Below are 18,376 nucleotides of genomic sequence, written 5' to 3' on the forward strand. Positions count from 1 at the left end.
TATATCTAAAAAATCTTTAAAAAGTTAAAAGAAACTGAGACAAACAGGATTGGTGAAACACCCTACCCCTTTGTTCCATTACTTCTTGAATGTCTGGTTTTGATGCAGAGTCCACGAGTGCTTCAAGTTCATCACTAGCTGTCATTGATTGTCCAACTGAAAGGATTTGGATTTTGGTGCTAACTTCCTGTACCTCATTGCTTATGAAGGCCCCTGGCCCATCAATACCTGCAGGCAGAAAAACTTTTTTTTTTTAGTAACTCACATTAATGCTAGTCACATTAATAATAATACTGAAACTACCTTGACAGTGACATTCACATCCCAAGAACAAATAAAAAAAACTACTGACATGTGGGTCTTTTGTCACAAAGTTTTGTTAAATCCCTCTCCCCTACCAATTCCCACTGGAAACATCCCATATCATTGCTACTCTTCTTTCTTTAAAAGAACCAAAGGGAGGAGGCTAGGCAGCACAGGAGTGCATGGCAGCCACTCCCCAGTTCTCCCAAGATTATACAGATTCAGGAACCATACTTGTGCATGCTACACTCGTAAAGGAAGGCATCATAAGTTATGCCATGCACTTCAATTTGCTCCACAGTCTCCACTCTTCCAGTAACTGTAAAGATCAAAACTGCCTTTTAACTTTATGCAACGGGGTCATGTCAGGTTTCCACAGGGGCCATCCAGAATCATTAGCCAATCAGCTAGGCACTGATGTATAGTTTGCTAGAGAATATCATTTCATCCACTTTCCAATGCATAGTATGACAAAGCATTGCAATTTTAAGGAATGATACAAATACCCAAGATTCAAGGAGTCACAGATTGCAATGTATTCATGATATGCTTCCTCCAACAACACCATTACTGTCAACAGGAAAAGATTCCATATACTCATCAGCTTGTCTGTGACTATAGGTCTGCAACACCTTGAAGTTGCCACAATGCCTTCATTGCTTGCTTATAAACTTCTGAATCTTCTTCCAGTCCTGATGAAATGGCATTGACCCTAGGGAGGTGCTGCCTGGCCTGCTGTCTTTATTTCAGATTTCCAGCATCTGCAGTATTTTGCTTTTGTCTATGTTTAATTCACTGCCCCATATCTCTTCCAGCAATGCCAACTTTAAAATTCAGTTGTTCTCTCCATTGGGATTGTCATTTGTCTTTTACCTTGTTCACCTTCATTGCTATTATCTTCATGCGTTTAGTCAGGGTCTCTACTAAACGTCACATCCACAGCCACAACTCTCCTCAGCGACTGCCCAGCTCTAAATTACTCCATATGAATTCAAATTTAAATTCTACCCTTTATGTTTCAAATCCACACGCAATTACAAACATCTCCATGATATTTAGCCATAATGTTGAGCTCTTCTTCTTTGCCTTCAGCACTGCGCCCACTCGAACCAGAACTTTTCCCATCTTCAGAATTCTTGTTCCACCTGGACCCTTCCTTTGGGCCTCTCACTCTCTCCCGGTCTTTTCACTGGAAACTGCCAGAGTGACATCAATATCAATTCCTTACTCGATCTTATTAACCTCCATTTGAACTTGCAGTGCTTCTCCTACCTGGACCGTAATTGGATAGGACATCAAGCCAGTGGGCGGAATTTTTCCAAATTTGCACTAAGTGCTGTAGCAGATGGATAAATCGACATTTTATCCACCGGCAGCAATAGCGGGCTTACACACCATATCATCCCAAACCCGCCTCATTACTTATGCACTCCCGGGAAACACGCCGTTTCCATGGCGGGCGGACTTTCATTCGCCCGCCCCACATCACCCCGCCCCGCTGCATTACAGTGGGCGCCATGTTTAAAGTCCAGCTGCAAGCACACATCTCAGTGCTTCCAGCTCACCACTGCTGCATGGAAGGCATGGCCCTGAAACTGAAGGTGACTGCAGCCCCCCCGGTTTAATGAGGGTCTCTCAAGTGACTTTTGGATGCTGTGGAGGCCCGCAGGGATGTCCTGTACCCCTGCTCTGGCCGCAGAATAGGCAGCAACATGACCAATCCGGCTTGGGATGCGGTGGCAGTGATGGTCAGCGCCAACACCCTTCAGAAGAGGACAGCCACCCAGTGCCGCAAGAGGGTGAATGATCTCCTCCGTTCCACCGGGGTAAGTCACTCTTTTCATCACTCTCAATGCACACGCTCACAAGCTCAGCATACATCCACAGAGCCCTCACTCACTGCCAGTTCAAGGGACATCACCATTCACTCTCCCACACACTCACTGTCATTGTTATCATCCTGTCCATGGGATCACTCAACACCCACACAGACCAAGCATACTTGTATCTGGCCTGGCAGGCATCCTGCTTATACTTTCTCCACCTCAATCCATGCAGGACAAGCTGGCATATAACAAGAGAGAGAGGTCGCAGACCGGCAGCGGAATGACCGAAATCAAGGTCCTCACGAACTTTGAAAACAGAGCCATCCAGCTGGCCGGTGAGGATCTGGACCGGTCCTGTGCTGACTGTGAGGTCAGCGTTGCTCTACTAAGTGAGGATCCAGCAGTGCAACATCCATCAGACGACGATACTGTGAGTGATGTGCCCTGTTTCACAGGCCACTGTCACGCACTACTTATCTCTCCCTGCTTTCGCAGGCACATCTGCCAAACAGCTGACGGAATCCATGACCCAGGGCCTCCAATCAAGCTCCGAAGAGGAATCTGGAGGCACCCTCCCTGAAGTCCTGTCACAGCACTCACCCACACCCTCCAGCAGCTCAGAGACACACACCTCGGTGGGACCTAGCTTTAGAATAGCCTGGGGATCACATTCGCACCGTCTGATCCACTGCAGGTGGCGGCAGGAACTTCCCAGGTGTCCGGCACTCTGAGGACTGCTGGAGGCCAGAACATTGCTGAGTCCGAGTCAGATGGCGAGCCTCTGGACTCAGTCTTGTCTCAGTTGCTGGAGCTGCAAAGACAAGCTCAGGAATATCAGGAAGGGATGTCCACTACACTCCTCAGATTTCAAGACACGATGGAGAAGTCCGCCTGCCTTCAATCTGAGGTGATAACACTGGCATGCCAATGCACTGAGGTCAACACTGGTAAATAATGGCCGCCTTGGAGGCTTTGGCCCAGGACTTTGCTCCTCCACTGTTGCACGGGCACAACTCCATCGCTGATGTCATAGTTGGCCTCCAGCAGTGTGTACGCGAGAGGGGTGCTGGGCAGCCTGATCTCACTCCAGATACCCCTGCTCCTGAGTCAGCCTTGGGCCCCTGGGCACCCATAGGGAGGAGGATCAGTAGGTGCACACTCTGGGCCCATCCATCCAGGTGACCCCGAGAGCGTCCGGCCCATCCGACTCCCCTCTTCCTCTAGCCTCAGCAGCTCTAGCCCCACAGGCCAAGGAGGGTGCCACTGCCATACAGCAGGACCCTGAAAGCAGGCCAGGGCTCTCCAAGTGTCGGACCTCCAGAGGATGCCCACCAAAGTCATCTTAAACATGGGGTTCGCAGTCAGCAGGCTGCCTCCACCTCCGCTGTGGATGTCTGGGGAACACCAAGACATAGCGTCGGGTTTAGGACGGTTAAGGAGAATGGGCATGGGTGTTAATCACTTGGACATACTGTTCACTATTGTCAATAAATTCCCAAGAATGTCTCCCTGCTTCTGCTTCTGGCTCCTTGTTCTGATGAGCAGTGTTCTTGTCACTCAGATGTGAAACCTTTCTGCACAAGATAACGGCAGGTGTCTCAGTCCAGGGCCTCTTCCCTGTGCTCTGTGCAGCCTTCAGACCACAGTGATGGTCCAGCCTCACACTCCCTGGAGACATTACTGATACCTGCACCTTGGCAGTGCCTGTCGTTGCTGCCAGAACATAGTGCGCAGGCACCACAGAGTTCTCTCATTCTCTCGGTGTGCTCTCAGCACCTTTATGGAAAGGCTGGTCCCCATCTCTTCACCACCTGTGACCAATGATGCTGTGCTCCAGCTCCTGAAGGGCTCAGGTGTTGAAGGTTGACACAGCATCAGATGCTTCTCAAGTTTCATAGCTGCATCTCTACGATATGACCCTGATCATGGAGCGCAAGCCAGCAGCCCTTGGCCAGACAGGAGTCAGACATTTTCAGAGGCTATGTGAAGATTTATGGAGTGACCTCACTGCATGTCGTCATCCTCCTCCTGCAATCGAGCGACTATTAGGGCCTCTGCTGTGTCTCCATGACAGGAGCATTCTCACAGAGAGTATTCGCACTACCATAAGCCAGGCTAGAGTCAAACGTTCACAAATGCGATGTGAGGAACCATGGGGTCACCTCACTGCATGTCGTCATCACCCTCCACAAATCTAGCAGCTATGAGGGCCTCCCGAGCGCGCCTGCCTCATCTAGTCAGTGCGAGGGCCTCATCCATCATGGAGCGCCAGGTTGTAAAGGGCGCAGCAGATGACAATGATACATGGCACCCTCTGTGGACTCCATCAGACTGGTCCAGGCAGCAGAACTTCATCTTCAGCCAATGGTCTGCTCCACAAAGGTGCAAGCTGTAGCATGAGTCTCATTATACCATTGCTCTGCTGCAGTCTGAGGCCACTGCGCAAGTGTCATCAGCTTTATCCTCTGTGGGTAGCCCTTGTCCCCGAGGAGCCATCCCTGCAGCTTCTGTGGACCCTGGAAGACTCCAGGGATCCTGACAGGTGGCTGAGGTGGTGGTGGGCGAGCATTTTAGTGATAGCGACCACAACATGGTACAGTTTAAGTTTGTTATGGACAAAGAAATCGACAAGTTGCAAAAAAATGTTTTGGATTGGGGGAGAGTGGATTTTAGTAAAATAAGGCAGGATCTGGCCAAGGTAGACTGGGAACAATTACTTGTGGGGAAATCTACAGAGGAACAGTGGGGAGTGTTCAAAAAGAAAATGGGGAGGGTACAGGCTCAACATGTTCCCTCTAGGGTGATAGGAAGGAGTAACAAGCCCAGAGAACCATGGATGACCAGAGATATTCAGGTTACGATGAGAAGGAAAAGAGAGGCTTTTAGCAGGTACAAGGGAAGCAAATCAGCAGAGGCATTAGTGGAGTACAGACAGTGCAGGGTGGAGCTTAAGAAAGCAATTAGGAGAGCAAAGAGGGGATATGAGAAAGCTCTGGCTGGTAAAAGTAGGGAAAATCCCAAGATATTCTATAAGTATATCAATGGGAAGAGGATAACCAGGGAAAGAGTAGGGCCCATAAGGGACCAATCTATGGGTGGAGCCAGAAGACATCGCTAGAGGTTGAATGAATACCTCATGTCCGTCTTCACCCAAGAGAATGAGGATGAAGGTATCGAACTCGGGGAGAGAGACAGCGAGGTTCTTAAGCAAATTGATATAGGGAGTGACAAGGTATTGGAGGTGTTGGCAGGCTTAAAAGTGGACAAATCTCCAGGTCCGGATGATTTGTATCCCAGGCTGCTGAGGGAGGCAAGGGAGGAGATCGCACGGGCTCTGACCCAAATTTTTAATTCCTCTCTGGCCACAGGGGAGGTGCCAGAGGACTGGAGAACAGCTAATGTGGTTCCGCTATTTAAGAAGGGTTGTAGAGATAAGCCAGGAAACTACAGGCCAGTGAGTCTCACGGGCAGTGGTAGGGAAACTATTGGAGAAATTTCTGAAGGAGAGTATCTATCTCCACTTGGAGAGGCAAGGTTTGATCAGGGATAGTCAGCATGGCTTTGTCAGGGGGAGGTCATGCCTAACAATTTTGATTGAATTTTTTGAGGAAGTGACCAGGTGTGTAGTTGAGAATAGTGCAGTTGATGTAGTTTATATGGATTTCAGCAAAGCCTTTGACAAGGTCCCACATGGGAGACTTATAAATAAGGCAAAGGCACATGGGATACAAGGTAATTTGATAAGGTGGATTCAAAATTGGCTTAGTTGTCAGAGGCAGAGGGTGATGACAGAAGGATGCTTTAGTGACTGGAAGCCAGTGTCCATTGGCGTACCTCAGGGATCTGTGCTCAGTCCCCTATTATTTGTCATTTATATAAACGACATAGATGACTATGTGGGGGGTAGGATTAATAAGTTTGCGGATGACACAAAGATTGGCCGGGTGGTTAACAGTGAGGTTGAGTGTCTTGGGCTACAGGAAGATATAGACGGGATGGTCAAATGGGCAGATAAGTGGCAGATAGAATTTAACCCTGAAAAATGAGAGGTGATACACTTTGGAAGGAGTAATTTGACAAGGAAGTATTCAATGAATGGCATGGCACTAGGAAGTTCTGAGGAACAAAGGGACCTTGGCGTGTGTGTCCACACATCTCTGAAGGCGGAGGGGCATGTTAGTGAGGTGGTGAAAAAGGCATAACTTGCCTTTATCAATCGAGGCATAGATTACAAAAGTAGGGAGGTCATGTTGGAGTTGTATAGAACCTTGGTGAGGCCACAGCTGGAGTAGTGTGTGCAGTTCTGGTCGCCACATTATAGGAAGGATGTGATTGCACTGGAGGGGGTGCAGAGGAGATTCACCAGGATGTTGCCTGGGATGAAACATTTAAGTTATGAAGAGAGGTTAGATAGACTTGGGTTGTTTTCGTTGGAGCAGAGAAGACTGAGGAGCAACCTGATCGAGGTGTACAAGATTATGAGGGGCATGGACAGGGTGGATAGGGAGCAGCTGTTCCCCTTAGTTGAAGGGTCAGTCACAAGGGGGCATAAGTTCAAGGTGAGGGGCAGGAGGTTTAGGGGGGATGTGAGGAAAAGTTATTTTACCCAGAGGGTGGTGACGGTCTGGAATACACTGCCTGGAAGGGTGATGGAGGCGGGTTCCCTCACATCCTTTAAGAAGTGCCTGGATGAGCACTTGGCACGTCATAACATTCAAGGCTATGGGCCAAGTGCTGGTAAATGGGATTAGGTAGGTAGGTCAGGTGTTTCTCACATGTCGGTGCAGACTCAGTGGGCCGAAGGGCCTCTTCGGCACTGTGATTCTGTGACCGACTGAGGATGTAGGCATTGCCCAGACTCCCTGGAAGCCATGCGCACACTGGCAGGATGCATTTCTGCTGGTTGCACACCAGCTGCACATTCCTGGAAGGCCTTGTGGTTGATGTAGTCCACCATGTGTTGCGATGGAGATCTGAGCGCCACAAGAGTACAGCCTGCGCCCTGCACCTGTGGGAAACCTGAGATCTGGGCGAATCCAATCAGTCTTGCATCCTGACTGCTCTGGTCCCAGGCGAAATGCACAAAGTTGTGTGCCCTTATAAAGATGGCATCCGGGACCTCATGGATGCATTTGTGAGTGGAAGCTTGAGAGATCCCACAGAGGTCACCTATGGAGCTCTGAAAGGAGCCACTGGCACAGAAATTAAGCGCCACGGTCACTTTCACAGCCACTGGCACTGGATGCCCTCCATGTCCCCTTAGTGCCAAATCCTGTAGTAACTGGCAGGTGCGAGCAACCAGTTCCCTGGACATTTGCAGTCTTCAGCTACACTGGTTCTTGGTCATCTGCAGGAATGAAAGGAGGAGTCTATAGACCCTGGGTGTCACTAGGGGCCGGCCTGCAACAGCTCGCTGTGACTCTTGGGTAGGCTGTGCGGGAGCTCCAGCCGCCCCTTCCTGAGGTTGCTGTTCCTGCCTCTGCGTAGCCAGGAGCCTCCTGGCTAATTCACTAGGCTCCATGATCCTGATGTACTCCTCCTACAGGATGAAAGAGAGGGGCAGGTGGTTAGCACGGGTCTACTAAGAACCTGTTCTGGTTAAGTGTGACGGCCCCTTAACGCTTCCGAGAGAGTCCTGGCCGCCACTTGGATGGCCAGAGATCAGTGCGCTGCATGGCTGCCCTGTTAGCTTGAACCATGGGGGAGACTGGTCCAAACCAGGATGCAGACATTGCAAGGGGCTGTGAGCGCCTCCAGCAGTGACTGCTACAAGGCCAGCTTCAGCGAGGAGATTGTAGGCGTGCAGTCCAACTGCTCTGTAGTCCACTAAAGTGCTCATGAATTTGCAGTCAGTGCTGGGGGCAGGGGCGTGGGGGAGGTGGCAGGGAGGAGCTTTAGAGAACTTGGCGGCACTTTGATGCCTCTGCATTGCTCGAGTGGGCAGGTAAGCTAGGAGCCCAACCCCAATCATATCAATGTGGCTGTGCCTGAACTGTCTCAGTTGCAAAGGAATGGTCACTTTCTATAGGTTTCCCCGAGTGTGTGGCTACTTCCCTCACCCACCCTACTCCGAATGCTTGTGCGCTATATTCAACGGCAGAGCTGTCCTTGCCCCCCTGCCACAAGTCACCTCCTAGGCAGGATGGCGTTTCCCCCTACTCCCCCTCACCCTCAAAAGTTGCCTCCGAGGCAGGGTGGCACTTCGCCCTGACCACCTCCCACCCCCGGCGCCCCTGAAGCCTGCAAAGCAACAGGCGACCCTGACGAGCTCTGCAGAACGTTGCTGTGCACTCACCTCCAGTTTACCCAAAGTGAAGGCCGCCAAGTGCACGTCACCTCTGTGCTGTTGTGAAACACGACAGCGTGCTTTCCCGCCGATGTGGATGGACAATCCAGTGGGGATGCAGCAGCCTGGCGGGATGGCCTGATAATGATATGCTGCTATATTACAATGAGGTTTCCGACGACCGATGGTGGGAAACGCGGCCCACCGTTGGTGGGCTGAGCGGAAAATCGCGACCCACCTTCCCGCCGTCATGAAACTGATCGCGACACATTGTTCACTCACGCCACCTATCACACCCACCGTCAGCAGGCATGGAAAATTCCGCCCAGTGTTCCTCATACATTACTGACCTTATCTCCTTTTGGGATCTTCCCCCCCTGCCACTTCTCCAATCTCACTCCACCAAACCTACACAGCCCGCCTCTACCTCCTTCTCAAGATCCACAAACAGGACTGCCCTGGTAGACCCATTGTTTCAGCCTATTCCCATGGAACATATTTCTTCCTAGCTTGACAATATTTTCTCCCCTTGCCCAGTGTCTTTCAACCTACATTTACAACTCTTCTGACACCCTCTGTCACTTTAATCGTTTCCAATTTACTGGCCCTAACTGTCTCCTTTTCACAGAGATAAAAACAAAAAGCTAAAAGCTACTGCGGATGCTGGAAATCCAAAACAAAAACAGAATTACCTGGAAAAACTCAGCAGGTCTGGCAGCATCGGTGGAGAAGAAATCAGTTGACGTTTCGAGTCCTAACGACCCTTCGGCAGAACTGAAGTATAGTTAGGAGAGAGGTGAAATATAAGCTGGTCTAAGATGGGGAGCTGGGGGAGAGAGAAGTTGAGGGTGGGGTGGAGTGGTTGTGGGGATAAGCAAGCAGTGATAGGAGAAGATAATCAAAAGATGTCACAGACAAAAGGATCAAAGAGGTGTTGAAGGTGGTGATATTATCTAAGAAAAGTGCTAATTAAGAATGGAAGGCAGGATACTCAAGGTACAGCTCTAGTGGGGGTGGGGTGGAAAGACTAACAAAGTTTTAGTTTTAGATTTAAAAATAATGGAAATAGGTGGGAAAAGAAGAATCTATATAAATTATTGAAAAAAAAGGGGGAGGGGGAAGAAACGGGGTGGGGATGGGGGGAGGGGGAGTTTAAGATCTAAAGTTGTTGAATTCAATATTCAGCCCGGAAGGCTGTAAAGTGCCTAGTCGGAAGATGAGGTGCTGTTCCTCCAGTTTGCGTTGGGCTTCACTGGAACAATGCAGCAAGCCAAGGACAGACATGTGGGCAAGAGAACAGGGTGGAGTGTTAAAATGGCAAGCGACAGGGAGGTTTGGGTCTTTCTTGCGGACAGACCGCAGGTGTTCTGCAAAGCGGTCGCCCAGTTTGCGTTTGGTCTCTCCAATGTAGAGGAGACCGCATTGGGAGCAACGAATGCAGTAGACTAAGTTAGGGGAAATGCAAGTGAAATGCTGCTTCACTTGAAAGGAGTGTTTGGGCCCTTGGACGGTGAGGAGAGAGGAAGTGAAGGGGCAGGTGTTGCATCTTCTGCATGGGCATGGGGAGGTGCCATAGGTGGGGGTTTAGGAGTAGGGGGTGATGGAGGAGTGGACCAGGGTGTCCCGGAGGGAACGATCCCTACGGAATGCCGCCAGGAGGGGTGAAGGGAAGATGTGTTTGGTGGTGGCATCATGCTGGAGTTGGCGGAAATGGCGGAGGATGATCCTTTGAATGCGGAGGCTGGTGGGGTGATAAGTGAGGACAAGGGGGACCCTATCATGTTTCTGGGAAGGAGGAGAAGGCGTGAGGGCGGATGCGCGGGATATGGGCCGGACACGGTTGAGGGCCCTGTCAACGATCGTGGGTGGAAAACCTCGGTTAAGGAAGAAGGAGGACATGTCAGAGGAGCTGTTTTTGAAGGTAGCGTCATCAGAACAGATGTGACGGAGGCAAAGGAACTGAGAGAATGGGATGGAGTCCTTACAGGAAGCGGGGTGTGAGGAGCTGTAGTCGAGGTAGCTGTGGGAGTCGGTAGGCTTGTAATGGATATTGGTGGACAATCTATCATCAGAAATTGAAACAGAGAGGTCAAGGAAGGGAAGAGAAGTGTCAGAGATGGACCATGTGAAAATGATGGAGGGGTGGAGATTGGAAGCAAAATTAATAAATTTTTCCAGGTCCCGACGAGAGCATGAAGCAGCACCGAAGTAATCATCAATGTACCGGAGAAAGAGTTGTGGGAGGGGGCCGGAGTAGGACTGGAACAAGGAATGTTCCACATACCCCATAAAGAGACAGGCATAGCTGGGGCCCATGCGGGTACCCATAGCCACACCTTTTATTTGGAGGAAGTGAGAGGAGTTAAAGGAGAAATTGTTCAGTGTGAGAACAAGTTCAGCCAGACGGAGGAGAGTAGTGGTGGATGGGGATTGTTGGGGCCTCTGTTCAAGGAAGAAGCTAAGGGCCCTCAGACCATCCTGGTGGGGGATGGAGGTGTAGAGGGATTGGACATCCATGGTGAAGAGGAAGCGGTTGGGGCCAGGGAACTGGAAATTGTTGATGTGACGTAAGGTGTCAGAGGAATCACGGATGTAGGTGGGAAGGGACTGGACAAGGGGAGAGAGAAGGGAGTCAAGATAACGAGAAATGAGTTCCGTGGGGCAGGAACAGGCTGACACGATCGGTCTGCCAGGACAGTTCTGTTTGTGGATTTTGGGTAGGAGGTAGAAGCGGGCCGTCCGAGGTTGGGCGACTATCAAGTTGGAAGCTGTGGGAGGAAGATCTCCAGAGGAGATGAGGTCAGTGACAGTCCTGGAAACAATGGCTTGATGTTCTGTGGTGGGGTCATGGTCCAGGGAGAGGTAGGAGGAAGTGTCTGCGAGTTGACGCTCAGCCTCCGCGAGGTAGAGGTCAGTGCGCCAGACAACAGTACCACCCTTGTCAGCGGGTTTGATGACAATGTTGGGGTTGGACCTGAGAGAACGGAGTGCAGTGAGTTCAGAGAGAGACAGATTAGAATGGGTGAGAGGAGCAGAGAAATTGAGACGGCTAATGTCACGCCGACAGTTCTCAATGAAAAGATCAAGAGAAGGTAAGAATCCAGAGGGAGGGGTCCAGGTGGAGGGAGAATATTGGAGGTGGGTAAAAGGATCTGTTGAACGGGGAGAGGACTCCTGCCCAAAGAAGTGAGCACGGAGACGAAGACGGCGGAAGAAGAGTTCAGCATCATGCCGAGCCCGAAATTCATTGAGATGAGGGCGTAAGGGTATGAAGCTAAGTCCTTTGCTGAGCACTGAACGTTCAGCATCGGAGAGGGGAAGGTCAGGGGGTATAGTGAATACGCGGCTGGGGCTGGGATTGGAAGATGGGGTGGGGACGGAGGGACAAGCAGGGGTGGAGGGTCCCAGATGGGTGTTGGTGTCGATGAGTTCCACCCTCCATCATTTTCACATGGTCCATCTCTGACACTTCTCTTCCCTTCCTTGACCTCTCTGTCTCAATTTCTGATGATAGACTGTCCACCAATATCCATTACAAGCCTACCGACTCCCACAGCTACCTTGACTACAGCTCCTCACACCCCGCTTCCTGTAAGGACTCCATCCCATTCTCTCAGTTCCTTCGCCTCCGTCGCATCTGTTCTGATGACGCTACCTTCAAAAACAGCTCCTCTGACATGTCCTCATTCTTCCTTAACCGAGGTTTTCCACTCATGGTCGTTGACAGGGCCCTCAACTGTGTCCGGCCCATATCCCGCGCATCCGCCCTCACGCCTTCTCCTCCTTCCCAGAAACATGATAGGGTCCCCCTTGTCCTCACTTATCACCCCACCAGCCTCCGCATTCAAAGGATCATCCTCCGCCAACTCCAGCATGATGCCACCACCAAACACATCTTCCCTTCACCCCCCCTGGTGGCATTCCGTAGGGATCGTTCCCTCCGGGACACCCTGGTCCACTCCTCCATCACCCCCTACTCCTAAACCCCCACCTATGGCACCTCCCCATGCACACGCAGAAGATGCAACACCTGCCCCTTCACTTCCACTCTCCTCACCGTCCAAGGGCCCAAACACTCCTTTCAAGTGAAGCAGCATTTCACTTGCATTTCCCCTAACTTAGTCTACTGCATTCGTTGCTCCCAATGCGGTCTCCTCTACATTGGAGAGACCAAACGCAAACTGGGCGACCGCTTTGCAGAACACCTGCGGTCTGTCCGCAAGAAAGACCCAAACCTCCCTGTCGCTTGCCATTTTAACACTCCACCCTGTTCTCTTGCCCACACGTCTGTCCTTGGCTTGCTGCATTGTTCCAGTGAAGCCCAATGCAAACTGGAGGAACAGCACCCCATCTTCCGACTAGGCACTTTACAGCCTTCCGGGCTGAATATTGAATTCAACAACTTTAGATCTTAAACTCCCCCTCCCCCCATCCCCACCCCGTTTCTTCCCCCTCCCCCTTTTTTGTCAATAATTTATATAGATTCTTCTTTTCCTACCTATTTCCATTATTTTTAAATCTAAAACTAAAACTTTGTTAGTCTTTCCACCCCACCCCCACTAGAGCTGTACCTTGAGTATCCTGCCTTCCATTCTTAATTAGCACTTTTCTTAGATAATATCACCACCTTCAACACCTTTTTGATCCTTTTGTCTGTGACATCTTTTGATTATCTTCTCCTATCACTGCTTGCTTATCCCCACAACCACTCCACCCCACCCTCAACTTCTCTCTCCCCCCGTCCCCCATCTTAGACCAGCTTATATTTCACCTCTCTCCTAACTATACTTCAGTTCTGCTGAAGGGTCGTTAGGACTCGAAACGTCAACTGATTTCTTCTCCACCGATGCTGCCAGACCTGCTGAGTTTTTCCAGGTAATTCTGTTTTTGTTTTGTCTCCATTTCACTATGGATGTTCAATCCATTCTACACCTCTATCCCCCACCAGGGGGAGCTGTAAGCCCTCTGTTTCTTCCCTGAAGGGAGGCCCAACCATTCCCATCCACCACGAATACCACCTTCTTCCTCCACCTGGTAGAACTTGTTCTTACATTGAATAACTTCTCCTTTAACTCCACTCACCACATCCAAATCCAAGTTTTGGCTACAGAAATTACATTGAATAACTTCTCCTTTAACTCCACTCACTACATCCGAATCAAGTTTTGGCTACAGAAATTACATTGAATAACTTCTCCTTTAACTCCACTCACTACATCCGAATCAAGTTTTGGCTACAGAAATTACATTGAATAACTTCTCCTTTAACTCCACTCACTACATCCGAATCAAGTTTTGGCTACAGAAATTACATTGAATAACTTCTCCTTTAACTCCACTCACTACATTCGAATCAAGTTTTGGCTACAGAAATTACATTGAATAACTTCTCCTTTAATTCCACTCACTACATCCGAATCAAGTTTTGGCTACAGAAATTACATTGAATAACTTCTCCTTTAACTCCACTCACTACATCCGAATCCAAGTTTTGGCTACAGAAACCCGTATGAATTACGTCTGCCTTTTCATTTGATAGAACATTCTTTGTTTCAGTCCTACTCAGATCCTCTCCCTCACCGCTTTTTACGGTACATTGAAGACTATCCTTTGGCCCTCGCCTGAAAATGTAATCAACTTTGCTTCTAATTTCCACTCCTCCCTCACATTCATGTGGTCTATCTCAGAATCTTCATTTCCATGCCCATCATTTCCATCACCAAGGATAGGCAGCTCATCATTGTTTAATATAAGACCAGTGACTCCCGTATCTACCTTGATTTCACTTCCTCCCACCCTAAGTTGTATAGAAATTTACACCATTCTGCCAGTTTCTCTGTCTCAGTAGCAACTGTTCTGACAATTTCACCTTACACACCACTGTCTCAACCGAGGATCCCTCTCTACTGTGGTTGACAGGGGCTTTGATCAAGTCATCCTACTTCCTGCATTTCCGCCCTCTTTCCCAGAATCGCAATAGGGTCTCCTTATCATCACTTTATACTCCATCAGCCTCAATATTCAACAAATCATCCTCGGCCATCTCCAAAAACGTCTTGACCTCCCCTTGAAGCATTCTGAAGGGATCATTTTCGCCATGATATTCTGGTTCATTCTTCTACCACCATCAACACCCATTTCCCTTCCCATGGCACCTTCCCATGCAAACACAGAAGATACCACACCTGCCTTTTCACTTCCTCCCTTCACATTGTCTAGGGCCCCAAGCTCACCTTCCAGATGAAACAGCAATTTACTTGGACTTCTTTCGATGTAGGACTACTGCATTCTCTGCTCATGACATAATCTCTTCTACACTAGGGACAGCAAATGTAGATTGCGTGATCACGTTGTGCAGCCTCTTCATTCAGTCTGCAAGCATGACACTGATCTACATATCACTTGCCACTTCAATTCTCCATCCCACTCTGATTTCTCCATCATCAGCCTCTCACACTCCCAAAGAAGCTCAACGCAAGTTTGAGGAACAACGCTTAACCAGCCTTCTGGTCTCAACAATTTTAGGTCATAATCTTCGCAAGGAGGTTAACTAGTGCTGTGGGGAACAGTGTAAACTGGGAAGAGTGTCCTGCAGTCAGCATCATGGTGAAGCAGTCTGGGAAGAGTGTCCTGCAGTCAGTCCTAGTTGAAAATAACAAGATTGACATCACAAGACAGCGCAAGAGTGCGGCGGAGAGATCAGAACCAGCGCGAGTGCGAGGAAGCTTCAAAAAGTGACGTCAGGACAAAGGTGAGAGCTGATTGGTGAATAGTGGTTAAGTGTTTTTCTCCAGTTTAAAGTAGATTAAGATAAGAAAGGTTAAAGAGTTCTAGTTTTTATTTAAAGTACATAAATAATTTAACCTTTTTTTACTGTGTTTAACTTAAAGTAAGGGATTCTTTTCAACTAGAGGCATGGCAGGGCAGCTCAGTCCTACGTTATGTGCCACCTGCAACATGTGGGAAGTCCTAGACGCTCCTTGTACTCTGACCGACCACGTGTGCAGGAAGTGCCACCAGCTGCAGCTACTTGAGCTCCGTGTTTCGGAGCTTGAGCGGCAGTTGGAAGCACTGAGGTGCATCCGTGAGGCTGAGAGTTTCGTGGATAGCACTTCTTTAGACGTGGTCACCCCACAACTTACGAAGTGCAGACAGAGAGGGAATGAGTGACCATCAGTCATAAGAAAGGTGTCAGGCAGGCAGTCAGGAAATCCCCAGGGTGCATCTCGCTCGAGAACCGTTTTTCTGTGTTAGAAAACGGAGAGAGTGACGGTTCCTCTGAGGAGTGCAGGCACGCTCATGGCACTGTGAGTGGCTCAGCTGTGCAGGGGGGGGAGGAGGAAAAAGGGGAGAAGAATAATAGTGGTAGGAGACTCAATAGTAAGGGGAACAGACAGGCGTTTCTGCGACCGTAGATGTGACTCCAGGATGTTATGTTGCCTCCCTGGTGCCAGGGTCAAGGATGTCACTGAACGGCTGCAGGGTATTCTTAAGGGGGAGGATCGTGGTACATATTGGTACCAGCGACATAGGTAGAAAGAGGGATGAGGTCCTGCACGCAGAATTTAGGGAGTGAGGAAGCAGATTAAAAAACAGGACCACAAAGGTAGTACTCTCTGGATTACTTACAGTGCCACGCGCTAGTGAGAATACAAATAGGAGGTTAGTCCAGATGAATGTGTGCCTGGAGAGATGGGTGCAGGAGGGAGGGCCTTAGATTTCTGGGACATTGAGACCATTTTTAGGGGTGGTGGAACCTGTATAAGGCGGACCAGTTGCACCTGAGCTGGAATGGGACCAATATCCTTGTGGGAAGGTTTGCTAGTGCTGTTGGGGAGCGTTTAAACTAACTTGGCAGGGGGATAGGATCCTGAGAGGAGGTTCAGCAGGGCAAGATGCACAGCCAAAATTAGAAGAGAGAGCAAGTGAGTCTGGAAGGCATAAAAATTATAGCCAGTTAAGGCAGAGGGGAGTTTTGCAAGGTTGATGGTATTTATTTTAATGCAAGGAGTCTGACAAATAAGGCAGATGAGTTGAGGGCACAAATTAACCCATGGATGTATGATGTTGTTGCTGTCACAGAGACATGGTTGAGAGAGGGGCAGGGTTGACAGCTCAATATTCCAGGATAAAGGGTCTTCAGGTGAGACAGGGAAGGAGGTAAAAGAGGAGGGGGTATCACAATATTGGTCAAGGAATCAATTACAGCAGTAAGGAGGGATGACATCTTAGAAGGCTTCTCAAATGAAGCCGTATGGGTAGAACTTAAAAACAAAAAAGGAGCAATCACATTGCTGGGAGTGTACTATAGGCCCACAAGCAGTCAGAGAGAAATAGAAGAGCAGATAAGTAGGCAAATTTCAGAGGTGAAAAAATAAAAAGGTAGTAATAGTGGGAGATTTCAACTTCCCCAACATTAACTGGGTTAGTCATAGTGTGATAGGGTTAGAGGGGGCAGAATTCTTAAAATGCATCCAGGAGAGCTTTTTAAGCCAGTATGTAGAAGGTCCTACAAGAGAGGGGGTGGTCCTGGACTTAATTTTAGGGAATGAAGCCAGGCAAATGTAGAGGTATCAGTGGGGGAGCATTTTGCAGACAGTGATCATAACTCAGTTAGATTCAAGGTTGTATTGGAAAAGGACAAAGATGGGCCAAAAATCAGAGTTCTAAATTGGGGGAAGGCAAATTTTAATAAGATCAGATATGATTTGGCCAGAGTGGACTGGGAGCAGCTACTTTTAGGTAAATCTGCATCAGAGCAGTGGGGCTCATTCAAGAAGGAAACAGGGTGAGTACAGGACCAACATATTCCAATAAAGACAAAGGGTGGGACCAACAAATCCAGGGGACCCTGGATGTCAAGGGATATACAGGATTGGATAAAGAGGAAAAGGGAGGCTTATGGCAGATACCGAGGGCTCAAAACTGCGGAAGCCCTAGAGGAGTATAGAATGTGTAGGGGAGGAACTTAAAAAGGAAATTAGGAGAGCAAAAAGGGGGAACAAAAAAGCATTGGCAGATAAACTAAAGGAAAATCCAAAGTTATTTTACAAGTACATTAAGAGTAAGAGGATAACTAGGGAAAGAGTAGGGCCCATTAAGGACCATAGTGGTAATTTGTGTGTGGAGCCGGAAGACATAGGTAGGGTTTCTAAATGAATGCTTTGTGTCAGTGCTCACAAGTGAGAAGGACGACGTGGATATGGAAATCAGGCAGAAGGACTGTGATATAATTAAAGAAATAAGCATAGAAAGGGAGGAGGTTCTAAGTGGTCTGGCAGGCTTAAAAGTAGATAAATCTCCAGACCCAGATGAAATGTATCCCAGGCTGTTGAGTGAGGCAAGGGAGAAGAAAGCAGGGGCGCTGGCGATCATTTTCAATACCTCTCTGGCCACAGGAGAGGTGCCTGAGGACGGCCAGTGTGGTAACGTTATTCAAGAAGGGAGGAAGGGATAAACCAGGGAACTACAGGCCAGTCAGTCTAACCTCAGTGGTGGGGAAACTATTGGAAGCAATTCTGAGGGAAAGAATTAATCTACACTTGGAGAGGCAGGGATTAGTCAAGGACAGTCAGCATGGTTTTGTTAAGGGAAGGCCATGTCTGACCAATTTGATTGAATTTTTTGAAGGGGTAATCAGGTGTGTAGATGAGGGCAATGCATTTGACGTAGTCTATTTGGACTTCAGCATGGCTTCTGATAAGGTCCCACATGGGAAACTGATAACAAAGGTAAGAGCCCAAGGGATCCAAGGCAAATTGGATCCAGAATTGGCTGAGTGGCAGGAAGCAGAGGGTGATGGTCGAGGCGTGTTTTTGTGACTGAATGCCTGTGTCCAGTTGGATTCCACAGGGATCAGTGTTGGGTCCCTTGCTGTTTTGTGGTATATATAAACGATTTAGACTTGCATGTAGGAGGGTTGATCAGTAAGTTCGCGGATGACACGAAAATTGGTGGGGTG

At 48.9% G+C, this 18,376-nt stretch overlaps 1 protein-coding gene across 4 annotated transcripts in view; it reads right to left on the minus strand.

Moving 5' to 3' along the window:
- Positions 1-18,376, minus strand: part of LOC144696651 (tubby-related protein 3-like) — a 152,686-nt gene that overhangs the window by 27,336 nt on the left and 106,974 nt on the right. For all 4 annotated transcript variants that reach the window (XM_078568203.1, XM_078568202.1, XM_078568199.1 and 1 more), the window contains one exon: positions 67-228. In XM_078568203.1, coding sequence (XP_078424329.1) covers positions 67-228 — 162 coding nt within the window. The remainder of the gene's footprint in view (positions 1-66; positions 229-18,376) is intronic.

The sequence above is a fragment of the Cetorhinus maximus genome, chromosome 22 (assembly GCF_964194155.1).
Source record: "Cetorhinus maximus chromosome 22, sCetMax3.hap1.1, whole genome shotgun sequence".
Lineage (NCBI taxonomy): Eukaryota > Metazoa > Chordata > Chondrichthyes > Lamniformes > Cetorhinidae > Cetorhinus > Cetorhinus maximus.